Source organism: Pteronotus mesoamericanus, unplaced genomic scaffold (genome assembly GCF_021234165.1).
Source record: "Pteronotus mesoamericanus isolate MK-2021 breed Mesoamerican mustached bat unplaced genomic scaffold, CSHL_Meso_final contig_20, whole genome shotgun sequence".
Taxonomy (NCBI): Eukaryota; Metazoa; Chordata; class Mammalia; order Chiroptera; family Mormoopidae; genus Pteronotus; species Pteronotus mesoamericanus.
The window spans coordinates 95494495-95508342 of NW_026555085.1; the positions used below are offsets into that span (position 1 = coordinate 95494495).

Sequence of the window (13848 nt, forward strand, 5' to 3'; positions counted from 1 at the left end):
TGCAGAAAGTGAAGAAAAGCCTGCTATCGAGTTCAGAACAGGGATAAATTATTCTGAGTGTGTGGGGATTAGGACTGGCTGCTACAAGAGGAATTTATGCAAAAGGTGACCTGAAGTTGCAGTAATCACCTCACATCCATTAGGATGGCTACTATTAAAAAATAAAACAGAAAATAAAGGATGCAGAGAAATTGGAGCCCTTGGAAATAATCAGATAGTGCAGCTGTTATGGAAAAATTATGGCAGTTTCTCAAAAAATTAAAAAGACTTTATCTTACAATATAGCAATTCTACCTTTGGGTATATATCCAGAGAATTGAAAACTGGGTCTCACATATTTAATTCACTTTATTTCACTCTCATTTTTAAAAAATTTCATAGGAACCTTTACTCTATCTGTCCTTTCCACATCTTTCTACTTCTCTTGCTCTCTTTTCCCCCATACACCCTGTACAGCTTATTCATTCATAACAACATTAATCACAATAGCCAAAGATGGAAGTAACCCAAGTCCATAGCCAGATAAATGGACAAACAAAATGTGGTACCTGCATACATTGGAATATTATTCAGCCTCAAAAAAGAAAGGAAATTCTGACACATATTACAACACGGAAGAATCTTGAAGACATTATGTTAAGTGAAATAGGCCAGTTACAAGAAGACAGATACTATGTAATTCCATTTACATGAGTATCTATCTAGAGTAGTCAAATGCATAGAGACAAAAAGTACAATGTTGGTTGCTAGGGGATTTGGGGAGGAGGAAATGAGGAAAATGAGTTGTTCAGTGGGTATAGAATTTCAGTTTTGTGAGATGGAAAAGTTCTGGAAATTGGTTGTGCTCCAATGTGAATGTATTTAATGTTACTGAACTAGACACTTTCAGGGTAAAGATGATAAATCATACATTATCTTAACCACAATTTTAGAAAATGTAGTATTTTATCATGCAGGACTGGGTGGAAGATATCTGACATCTTGGAAATTTTGCCAATTAATATACTATTCATTCATTCATTCATTCACTCATTCATTCATTCATTCAACAATAATATATTGAATACATACTATGTGCTGGGTGCTGAGCTGTATACTGGAGCTGCAATACTTAATAAGATTTATAACACAATAGATCTGTCAATGTCATACTTGCTAACTGTGCTCTCTACCCCCAAAGCACTAAGCTTCTCTAGTTAAATATTCACAGCTGCTTCCTATTGACTTGAATTATGCATACAAGTTAGTAAACAAACTGAAGAGATTTGGCGTTGGTGGGAGGAGGGAGGAGACAGATAGCATGGTGCTGAAATGGAAGGATATGTGCAGCTGACTGTGAACTAGACTTGAAGAAGGCAAGTCAAGGCTTTCTATGGGTATTAAAAAATAAAGGACCCCTCTTTAAGGCTGCCAACCTAAAAGCTAAGCAATTTAGAATGGAAAAAAAATGACAAAGTCAGACACACTCAACCCAAGGAGCTGGTATTTTGTGAATTTTATGGCAAGTGTAGTTTGAGAACCATGGGCACAAAATCGTGGACAATATTAATGAGTGAGAAGGGCAGGGAAGGGTTATAAAATTAGCACTAAAAGGGAAGACATGGCTTATGAAGGGGAGGATCAGTGAAAGTCAGTGTGGTCTGGTTGTTTGGGTGAGGGCTGGGAGCAGGAAGCATGAGCTTCCTTAACCAAGAGACCCTGGAAGCTCTATCTTTAATTCACTTGACCTCATTCTAGGGTTTGTTTTTTTTTTTAATTTCTATAGAAAAGTTTACTCCATCTACCCTTTCAACATCTTTCTACTTCTCTCATTCTCTTTTCCTCCCATATACCCTGAACACTCTATTCATTCCTTAAATATCTACTGAGTGCCAACTACATACCAAGTGCTGTGCTGGGTTCTGGATGTATACCCTCAATTCTCTTATGCCCTCTGTTTGGTTGCACATAGCAAATCCTGGATTGATACAATTCTGCTCCTATATTGGTTAGATGAGGGATGCACTTAGTCTCATCTACTACTTCTCTTACCTTTTCCTACCAGTCTTCAAGGTGTCTTCATTGAGGCTGTTCCTTCTACCTGTATTTTTAATTCCAACTTTTCTACTTTTTCCCTCTGTGTACCCTCAGCCATCTCCTCTCTACTGGTCCCTTCCTTCAGGAGACAAGACCTTCTCAGGTCTCTGCCATGCTAAAATCCCTTATTTGTCTCTATATTCTTTAGTGACCAATCTCTCTTCCTCTTCCCATTCTCATCCAGGTTCTCAATGGAATAGCCTTTACTTGTGTTCATTTTCTTACATTCCACCCGCTTGGCCACTCATTGGAATTTCGCTTGTGCCCACACTCTGCTTGAACTTCTTACTTTGCCAAATCCAACCTCACCTTATCTTTTGTCACCGTATCTCCTTGTTCTTTTGGACTTTTCTGCCCCATTTGGTACTATTGATTACTCTCTCCTTCTTAAGTTTTCTACTTCCTTAAAAACTTTTTACTTCTCCATTTCCTCAGTTCTCTCAGAACTCTCTGGCTGCTTATTCTCACTTTCCTTTCTGGGATATACTTCCTTGAAGACTTTCAATGCTGATGTGTTCTGCTCTTTTCATTCTGTATGTCCTTACAGGGGAATATTGAACATTCACTAATGTCCCTAATAATAGTCAAGTTATAAAAACTGATATCTAGGGTTACCTGCTAACAACAACAGTAAAATATGATTTCTCTTTCTACATACATTCTATGTTTTGCATCAGTTCATTGGCATTGCAGATGTCCCTGCTGTTGGATGCCTTGTTCCCTGTTTCCTTCGTGTGGTCTAGAATTGGAGTGAGCATTGCTATTTAATGGTGTAGAGTTAATTGAGAATCCCTGAAAAAAAAATGAATAAGTCTATTAGAAACCAGCTAATTTCATTTTCTTATTTTCTGGATAGTATATTCTGGTGTAGGCAGTCCATTTTTTAAACAAGTTTGCAATAGACAATTTCCCCTCAAGGTTAATATAATAGGCAAACACCTTTTGCTGCGGCAGACGGCAAGAGGTAATGAAAGATTAGCTTACATTATGATTCATTATTTCAAAATGTCAGAATAAAGTGGGTCTGCTGCATCACCCCAGCCTCTTCTACCTTAGAGGAGAGAGTACATGTTTTGCTTTTCTAATGTTAATGCATTCACTGTTTTTTTTTTTCCTCATTTTTTTTTTTTTACAGGCCAAATTCAGATAATCGGCGCCAGGGTGGCAGAGAGAGATTGGCCAGCTCCGGTGACAAGGGCAGCCTGGCCATGGAGTCTGCCAAGGAGACGCGCTACTGCGCAGTGTGCAATGACTATGCCTCAGGCTACCATTATGGAGTCTGGTCCTGTGAGGGCTGTAAGGCCTTCTTCAAGAGGAGTATTCAAGGTAATAGTGTGTTGAAAACGACATATTGCATTTTTAATCCTAAAATGGGAAGCGACAGAGGAAAGAAGGCATGTGATCAGCCACTTGTACAAAACCCTGGAGCCCCGTAAGTCCACTAGTATCTTTGGTAGAAATGTGGAGAAGAGACAGGAGTTCAGGGCAGTTGTGGCAGAGTTCTGATGCTTCGTCCACTTGGCAAGATCCAGACGGCCTTACTCAGTTCTACAGGCAGAGGATTTCAACAAGTGGGTCTCAGAGACGTTGCCTGTGCCCTGACTAGGGGCTGGCAGGTGGATACTTCTGTGTTGCTAGCAACTAGATTTATATAATATGGGGTAATATTAATTGGCTCTACATGATTATGACTCCACCTTGGCTTTGTCCAGATGAGTAGTCTGTTCTGATCTTTGCTCCAGACCAATTCTATTGAACTTATTCTTCTCTGGCTCTGCTTCCATCTGTGTTGTCTGAATGGATGACATGACCTTTTGCTAAAATGAGAAGACCCAGTAACTGGTGAATTGTCATAGGTAGGGTCAAGTACTTATTTGTACTGTACCAAACAATTAAGTATCTACCTGCAATATTTCATTTGCCCGCCTGCCTTGATCCTTCTCTTGCTGTATAGTTTATCAACTACAGCTTCTCTGATATATTGCCAACTGTGTTTTATTTCTACTCCAGGAGTGTTTATATTGGTGCATTTAGAGGATACCCTGGTGGAAACAGCAATCACTTTTACTACATAAAATATCTGTGCTGAAGATCCTTTGTTGATAGAATGGGGTGTGATAGCAGGTTAGGCTGACTGAATCACCTTTTCTGTCTTAACAGTAGAGCATTTTTGTACTGTTTCTTCCTTTATTTTTCCATTGTAAGCAAAGTTTATATATAAATACTAAGTATATTTCCAATGGAATTTCTGTATGATTCTCATGGACTTTGTGCTGAAGCTCTCCACTGCCCTGATACAGGATGAAGGCTGGGAGTGATACACACTTTATTTTTCCTTCCATTGATGGTAGGATGGACTTTTTTTTTAAAGCTGTTCATCTCTAATAGAGTAGTACATGAGGTCAACTTGGTCCTCTATAAAAATATTTTTTGACAATTATTACTTTCTATATCTTTTAGAAAATGCTGTAAGACTTAGTCTTTTTTTGTTGAATTTTAATAAAATTAATGATATTTTCTGATAGTAAATTTTTGTTTTTATAAATAAATATATACACCTATATCTGTACATATATTTATTATATACACATATATGCATGTATATTTACATATATACACATATATAAATACATATATATAAATATATATGTGTATATAACAACATATTATTTGGCTAATACCATCTTAATTGAGAAAAATTATATCTCTCTTTTAGTTTAACTTAGTATAAGCCCATTGAGGTCTTTTGCCAGTCATGTTTATTTGTAATTTTATTGTTTATTTGATTTTATATAATCTAAAATACCATTATTTTGTCCAAACATTTATTATGGTAGTGAAAACTCATTTGACAGAGGTAGGGTGAGTGGATAAAGTCACTACAAAATTGGACAAGTCATTTATCTGAGACTGAATTACCTCATCAGGAAAAATGATTTAGAGCATCAGTCAGCAAAGTTTTTCTGTGAAGGATCAGATGGTAACTATTTTAGGCTTTGCACGCCATACAGTCTCTGGTGCAGCTACTCAGTTCTGGCATTGTGGCCTGCAAGGAGCCATGGACAACATGTAAACAAATGGTGTGTGATAATAAAACTTTATATATAAAAGAGATAACTGATCAGAACTGGCCTGTGGGTCATACATTGCTGACCCTTGGTTTAATGTATGGAAAGAGAATAGATGGTTTCTAAATCTAATGTTGATTATACATGTTTATTGAGAACTCACTCTGGATCTGTGTTAGATGTTCTGAGTGAAATCAGAGATGGGTAAGACACAGTCTGTAATCCCACAAAATTTTGAATTTGGGAAATTTACTGGGGAGGCAATGGTCCTTGCTCTCATGACATAATTAGAGAGTAACTCAGTATAAAGTACTACTATATCATAAAAATAAGAAAAACAATAGATGCTTATAAGAAAATGTCAGTTATATATGTAAAATTACCAAGATTGAAAGTAGAAATGACTTTCCTCCAAGTATCAATAGCAATACTCTCATGGATTATTTTCACCATATTTTTTAAGCATTTAGGGATGAACTAAATAACTTTACATCAAACTTAATATTGTCTCCAAGAATTAAGGCATCAGGACAGAAAACAGGAAAAAAACAACATAAAAATCAATGAAGGAAATGTGAGCTTATGAAATTAACTATTTTATTGGTATGGCATTAACTCAAGTTTAGATATTAAAAAAAATTCTGCTTACTCTTTGATAGATAAAAAATATATTTTACCTCCATTTGTATAGGTAGACTAAATAGTAGGATTTCATTGTACTATAAATTGTACTATATAAAGTTGTAGTACAAAAGTTGCATAAACTTTGAATTTCTACTTATTTATCATGGCATGAAGTCACTTATATAAGGTTTTAAAAATAAGATAGATATTGAATCCACAGTTCTGGAAGAAGCTTAGAAACAAGGAAGAGTCTTCAACTTTGAGAGACAGGGAGGGATCTTAAAGATAATTAAGTTCACTCATTCATATATGTGTCCATCAGTTGCATCTACTAGGCAAAGCATCTTGGAGGACCTTAGAGATACCATTATAGGAAACTCATGATCCTTACTGGCAGAGACCCTTCACAGTAGTGGGAGAGATGGATAAATAAACTGGCAATTAAATTACAATGTGACAGGTGCCAGGATTAGGGCAAGTGCAAGGTCTTACAGGAGTCCAAATATCACTCAGTCCTGCAAGCAGTGGCGTCAGGTTCTGTGAAGGTTTCCTGATTTAAAATTAGGCCTGGAGAATGGGCCAAGTAAGCACAATGAAGAAGGTGATGAGTGTTTAGTCACAGGAATGAGCATATGAACAAAGTCCAGAAGGTAAAATACAGTTTGGATAAAAATTAACAAAAAATAGCCCTGGCCAGGTGGCTCAGTTGGTTGGACCATCATCCCATACACCCAAAGGTTGTGGGTTTGCTCTCCAGTCAGGGCACATACCTAGGTTGTGGGGTTGTGGTGCATGCTGGGGACAGCTGATTGATGTTTCTCTCTCTCTCTCTTTCTCTCTCTCTTTCCCTTCCTCTCTCTCTAAAATCAATAAAAAATATATTCCTCAGATGAAGATTCAGTTAACAAAAATAATTTACCATTAGATTAAGCAAAGATATTTCTGGGCCATGCATTCATTCTTAATCTATGTAAAAACAAATTTACTTATTTGCTTTTTAATTTAATGACATTTTCATGTATTTGATTTGTTCATGCATATAAAAGGGAAATGCTAGAGCAAGTTTAATGGTTTCTAGTCCCATTTTCTCATCATAGTCTTGGAAACTTGCAGCTAAAATGTTTTACTGAGCTTCTTTGGCTCTTCATAAATTACACTGCCCCTCAAACCTATTTAAGGGCAGTGAAGGGTCTGGCATGCAGGTAGAAAGTTCTGAAGATGCCATGGCTCTTCCTGTTTTCCTTGTTACTTAAGAAAAGAGCTAGCAATGAGTGTCCATCAGATTACTCTAGTGTTCTAAGTGTTTCAGTTGAAGAGGTAAAGTGTTTGACTTGAAAGCACATAAATTTTCATCCACTACTTGGTGTACGAACTTGATTCCTCAAGAACTTGAGTAATGGCCTTCAGTTGAACATACTTTTTTTTTTTAAAAGCAATGTCAAAGATCCCACTTAAGGGAGAGGGGTAAAATTAAATAGTCTATGAATTTGTTAATCATTGTTGGTAGAGAAGCTGTGTTTCTTAAGAGGTGGTGTGGGCAGACACTCTTGGATGAGTTATGTAAGCAGATTTGGTTCAGCGGCCAGGTGCAACCTTTGAGTGTTATTTCAAGGTAAGGACTCCACTGAGCCCACCAATTCTCTCATATATTATTTCAAATGGTCATGAGGCATGGGGAGCCTCAAGCCCATATATATATATATATATATATTCCCCTTGCTATGCTGCCACTTCATATTCTAAGGCGTATAAAAACAGATGCTCAACATTACATCAAATAGACATGGCCCAGACAAGGTGTTGGCTTAAAGGTTAGCTAAGTCCAGGAGTACATGGTCTCAGGGTAGAGTCTGGTTATAGTTCAATGTAGTGGGGGCCTTAAGTCCAACAAGGATAAATGACAGCCTGATCCACCGGGTCTTAGAAAGCATCAGGGTGAGACAGTCCAGCACCCTGGATAGCTCCTTCAACAGCTGTGAGGGTGAGCAGAGACTGACTTTCTGAAGAAATTTAGGCCCATTCACCTGGCTCCATTCGCTTTGTAGAGCTCTATTAAAAGAGAGTTTAGCTCTTTTATGCTTAGGGGCTCATTCTTGTTCACCCAGAATGGATTAGTCTTTCTTTTTTTATCCTCATCAGAGGATACGTTTATTGATTTTGAGAGGGAGAGAAGGAAAGAGAGGGAGAGAGAAAGACAGAAACAATGATGTGAGAGAGAAACATCAGCTGATTGCCTCCCACGTGCGCCCTGACCATGGGTCAAACCCGCAACCTGGGTATCTCCCTGCCCTGACAAGGAATCGAATGTGCAACCTTTTGGTGTGCAGGACAGTGCCCCAACAAACTGAACCACCTGCCCAGGGCCATGATGGATTAATTTTTATGCTTAGTTTCCCATTTCTAGTCACCTTCTGGCTTGACATGTACATTATAAATGGAAAGGCCAGAGGATGGGACAAGTGGAGGCTCCTCTCTCATTACATAGCTATTTTATCTCTGGAGTCCTCTCAGAGATACAGTCAAGGATTGAGATCCTGGCAATACATGCACACAAAAATACTAAGTCTTTGGTCTCCATGTTCCACACTTGCCCCTCTATAGTTTGGGCTCCATTCAGTGGCAGGAGAGATCTTTTAGGTATGTTATTCAAGTCATACAGTCTTACACTTAAAACTCTCACTGTACTTAAAGTTCAGATTCTTTTATATGGTAAAATACTCTATATGATCTTACCCTTGCTTACTTCTCCCCAACCAACCTCATTCACAGTAATCTAGCCACACTGGCCTTCTTCCTCTTCCCCCACCACATCAAACCTGTTCTTTCTTCAGGACCTTCATGTATGTGGTTCCCCTTTTGCTTTTGCTTGCAACACCCGCATCTTGGCTGTCTTCTTGTTATTCATATCTCTGTCCAAGAGCACATTCTCAGGGAATCTTCCCTAATTACTCTGCCAAAAGTAACCCTACAGACCTTTGACCTTAGTTTGTTTATACTATATCACCCTGTTTTATTTTGTTCTTTAAAGCCCTTAAATGCTTAATAAAGGTCTCTGACTTATTTATTTGGTTGATTGTTGTCTTTCTGCACCAGGTGCCACCTCTCCATATCCCTGTCCAAACTTGCATATGAGCTGAGTGAGGGCTGCCTTCTGGCCTGGTCTGTATTGTTTGTTGCTATAGTGCCACTGCTTGTGGTGATGTTGAGCACATCGCTGATAAATAGTAGAATGTGGCAAGTGGTCAAAAGAATAGTAGATAAAACCTACTGGAGGACCTCAGAAAAGGGAGAAATTTCACTGGGTAAGGTTGGCCAGACAAGCATTAAAACAAGTGGGATATTTGATATAAACCTGGAAAGAAATACAAGGTTTTCATAGGCAATAAGGAGTTTGGAAAAGAATTCCAGAAATGTGAAGTAGCATAAACCAAGATATGTTCAGTGGAAACTGAGTAAATCAGCCATGAGAGAACAGAGGGCTTATGGTCCCCTCTCTACCTCTCTATGTACCCTCTTTGGTTCTCTAAACGTAGGCACCCCCAGTGTCTGCATCTCTGCTCCTTTCACTCTCTCCTTTCCTTCTCTGCCAGTGTCCTAGGCAATGTCATACATATCTGTTTATGGGTGGAATTGTATCCCCCTCTCTCCTCCAAATATATTCAAGTCCTAACTCCCAGTACCTCAGAATGTAGAAATAGTGTCATTACAGATGTAATTAAGATGAAGTCATGCTAGAGCAGGGTGGGCTCTTAATCCAATAGGACTAATATCCCCAGAGAAGAGGGAAATTTGGACACAGAGAGGAGATTGCCAGGAGATGATGGAGAGAGAGAGTGAGCAGAAAGAGGCAAGGTGGGGTTCTTCTCCTCAGGTTTTAGAGGGAGTGTGGCCCTGCGGACACCTTGATTTCAGACTTTTAGCCTCCAGAACTGTGAGACAGTAATTTATGCTGTTTTAAGTTACTCATTTGTGGTACTTGTTATGGCAGCCCTAAGAAACAACACTTAAGACCTGAAGTGTTACAGCTATGCAAATATCTCTCTGCCTATCTCCTGCCCCCACTTTGCTTTGGAGTGGCTCCTGTGTGTCTCCACCTGACACCAGCTACTTCTCCTGACTCCTGTTTATATCAGTTACCACACCATTGCCTCAGGCATCCAAACTTAACACCTTGGAGTCAGTATCTTTATCTTTGTGCTTATCAATGGGGCTGTCCATTGTATAGTTCCGTTGAGTGTGTCTCTTAACTGCTTCTCCACCCAATTCTCACTAGAGTCAGCCCCATTACCTTTCACCAGGATTGCCCAATAATTTAATTTTCCCTTTTGTCTTCACCTTCATTTAAGTCATTTGCTTCATTGTTTTTCCTTCTTTCAACCCATTCTGCTCACTGTCAGTTTACTAATGTTCTTCAAGCAAACTATCAATCTTGTCAATACTTTGTACAGAATCCTTTCATAACTTCCATGACCTGTGGAATAATCCTTAGACAGGCATTCAAAGGTTTCCTCAGTCTTTCTCTAGACTGTCTTTCCAGTTTGAAAGTCACTGTTTCTACTTCTGAAGTAGACTCTTTATACTGGGCTACTTGCTGTTACTCAAATATGACCATTCCATTTCTTGGCTGGGAATTTCTTTCCAGAGTTACCAGTAAAATTTCTTCTTTCCTAGTCAGAAGTGATGGTCATCAGACCTTCTCTGATGTGAAAGCAAGGCTTCTCCCTCTCCCATGGCCCATCATATTACTTTGTTCCTGTTGTCTAGCATTGCAGGTATTTGTATATATATCTTTCCTCTGCTGAGTGGGGGCATCTCAAAGGTAAGGCCCAAATCAAGACCTTAAATTATAGGAGTCACTCAATGAATAAATGACAGGATGAAGGGAAGACGAGTAAAAGTTTGCTTTAGTCAACACAAAACTGTTATGTTTTTTCAGTCATGGGAGATATGCAACAAAACAACCTTTAATGAACGTTAACCTGCCAGAGGCATATAAGAAACACAAGAGAAGGGAGAGACTGGAAGCATGAAGGCTAATTTGGCTGATGTGCAAATATCTTAGACATACTAAAAATCTGGGCTTTTTGGTATTTGTGAAATTGGAAAAAGGGAATAAGATGAAGGGTATTATAATGAAAGAATCTATAGTACTTGGAGATGATTAAATATGAGATATCTGGAAAATAAAGGAGTTAAAGAGGTTCAAAAACAGAGGGAGAATGATGGTATCATCACCTGAACTGGGAAAATCAAGGTCAGTTAAATTAGTTCAATTATAGACATACTGGATTTGACATGATAGTTGGACACTGAGATAGGACTATCCAGCAGGTACAGAAACAGAATCAGGGTGGAGGAGGTGAGTTGATTTCCTCAATTTGTTTTAAAGAAACTTGGTGAAAAAAAATGGTTTAAATACTTTCTTGAGGTTGTTCTTTTTTAATAATGGAGAAGTAACTCTACAAACTTCCCCTTCCTTCTCATAATAATATGAGTTCCCTGAATCTTATCAACATCATATTAAGAAATGCTTTTATTATTAAAGGTGTCCATTTAATGCCCTTCTAAACAGGAAAATCACAAGTTACCCCAACAGGGCCAAATACTGGTCTCCAGGAACTTAATGATTTAAGAGAGAACATGCTGGTACCCACATGTTGAGCTGTACAAATAATAAATGGCAAGAGAAACAGCATTTTTCATGATTTTTTCAAATTATTCATACTGTAGAAGTCCACAGACATCTTTTCTGATCCAGAGCTGGCCCAACCCATCTATTATTTCTCCTTCTATTTTTTACTTCTTGTCTTGTGGAAACACACATGTTGTCTAATAGAGAAATAAGACTATTGAGGTCAGAAGGCAGAAGAGCTCAGTGTGCACACATATGAGTTCTCATGTAATGTTCACAAGAGAACATTTATAATGAAACTTTTTAAAAGGAAGGCCTGACTCCTAGGGATTGTTAAATCTGTTAGATGTTTGGCTTCTGGTTCCCATGAGAGAAAAAAAAATGCATCGTCTGAAATTCAAGACCTAAACACCTCCTTCCATATAAGAAGGCCATCCTCATTATCAATGTTAAGTGCGTCTTACCCTTTAATGCCAAGGACTCAAGTGAGATGTGTGTGCACACGTACATGCTTGCATTTGAAGAAGGGCTCAGAAACACAAAACCATAGCCTTTCCCCCTGTGAAATGACCGTGGTTGTTCTTCCTCTTCTTCTTCTTCTTCTTTTAAATTTGCCTTTGGCCAAGTCATCTTTATCTTAGGGATAATTAAGACAAAATGCACCTAACAAATGAAATCAGTATAGAATCGCCATTTCTTGGCAGCTCTTGTGGACACAGCTGAAGCTTTCAGAGGCCTTTAAAAACCATGGCAACAAATGCCTTTGAAGGGTAAGCAAAGGTTCCAAATGTTTTTAATCGCTGGTGTTTTTATGCTACCACTTCAAGCATTCTTCTTCATTTTTTTGTTTGTCTGATTGAAATTCAATTTCCAATTTCCCTACTAAGTGGCACTGCCCCCGTCAAAGCATTGACTGTCTCCATTAAAGTGGTAGAGTATGAACCCATATATAATGCTTAAGCTTATCAACAATTCCATTAGAAAGTCCTATTTATGAGTGGCAATAATTTTGCACAAAAATTATAAATAGCCTTTAATGGGCACATTTTCAAAGGGCACCAACTAGCCCTCAAAATAATGTGCTCTTTACAAAACCTGCCAATGGTGGCCTATGGCCTAATCTGCCTGAATGTCTCTCTTCTTCATAGAAAGCTGCAGTCCATACCTTTAAAGTGCTTTATCTTTTAAAGAGAGAATGGCCTGTTTCACTCATTCAAAGAAAAGTATACTTTGAGATGTAGGCTGCTCATTTCTGAACTCTACATTGTACTTTACTATTTCAGAACTATGCATACAGGCCGTGCTATAACTTGGTTGCCTGGCTTTTTGACTGAACAATAACAATGTACAGGAAAAATCTATTTCATAAATCTATTATCCACTTTGTAAACCTTTTTCTTGCTGTAATGTTAATTTTCCACTCATGTGTGAGTTATAGAGCAGATGTGATACTTTTAAAGGAAAGAAATGCTTCAATTGAGAAAGAGACACTGTAGTCTGGAAAGTATTCCTATTATTTTCCCCACATTATCATCTTCCTTTCGCTGAAATAAAAAGTGATTTTATCTTTTCAGTTGCTAAGATATAAAGGAACAAAGAAAACAATTTAATTATTAAATTATAATTTCGCTCTGCAATAAGTACTATTCTCCCTATTTCCTTTGAAAAAAAAATAGGGGTTTTAAATTTTATCCAAACAGGTATCATCTTTACCTGGTCTATTTCACAGCTTCAAAGTCGTGGATTAGGAAGCATAGACTGAATGAGTAGAGAGAAATTCTTAAATCATAGCCCAGGGCTGGGTGGCTAGCTTGCATTTATTGGTATGACTTTTTTAATGATTCAAGTATAAACACAATGATTTAAAAGAAGGGATGTACCACTTTACTGTAATTCATTAAGTGATGTGAATGATGTTTTCTTTATACACAAGAGAAGATAAATTATAGTTCATCAGGTAACCAGGATTCATAATTATTTTGTTCCTTTCACACTTCAGAGTTACTTATTTTATTTTACTTTATTTTATTTATTTTTTCTGACTGCTAGCATGCTCATTACTCCAAGTACACCTTCCCGCTCCTGCGGACCAGCCCCGTGCTTGCCCGTCCTCTCTGCCTCATCATGCACCGTGCCTCCCTTCTCATCCAGCTAACTTACTCCACGTCCTCACCCACCCCTCGTGGACTTGCTTGTCCTCTGCCTGTGTGTTCTGGTCCATGCCATTCTTTCCCCTTCTCACCATCCAGCCAGACTTCACCAGACTCTGCTTTAGTTTTCCTCGTTGCACTCTCTTCAGTACTCATGTACACACCTGCAGACTGACCTCCATGTCCCAGTTACCATGCCCCCCAACCCCCTGCACCCCGAAGATGGCCAACTCTATCAGCTCAGGGACTTACAGCAGCTTTTTTTCCCCATGCAACAGATAGTGATTGAATGGCCATT

General features: G+C 38.4%; 1 protein-coding gene across 2 annotated transcripts in view; it reads left to right on the forward strand.

The window, feature by feature from the left end:
- ESR1 (estrogen receptor 1) overlaps positions 1 to 13848 on the forward strand; it is a 236558-nt gene that overhangs the window by 31257 nt on the left and 191453 nt on the right. Inside the window, exon 3 of one of the 2 annotated variants that reach the window (XM_054570126.1) lies at positions 3212 to 3402. In XM_054570126.1, the coding sequence (XP_054426101.1) occupies positions 3212 to 3402 (191 nt within the window). Of the gene's footprint in view, positions 1 to 3211; positions 3409 to 13848 lie in introns of both variants that reach the window. The other variant, XM_054570125.1, reaches the window with a different exon arrangement.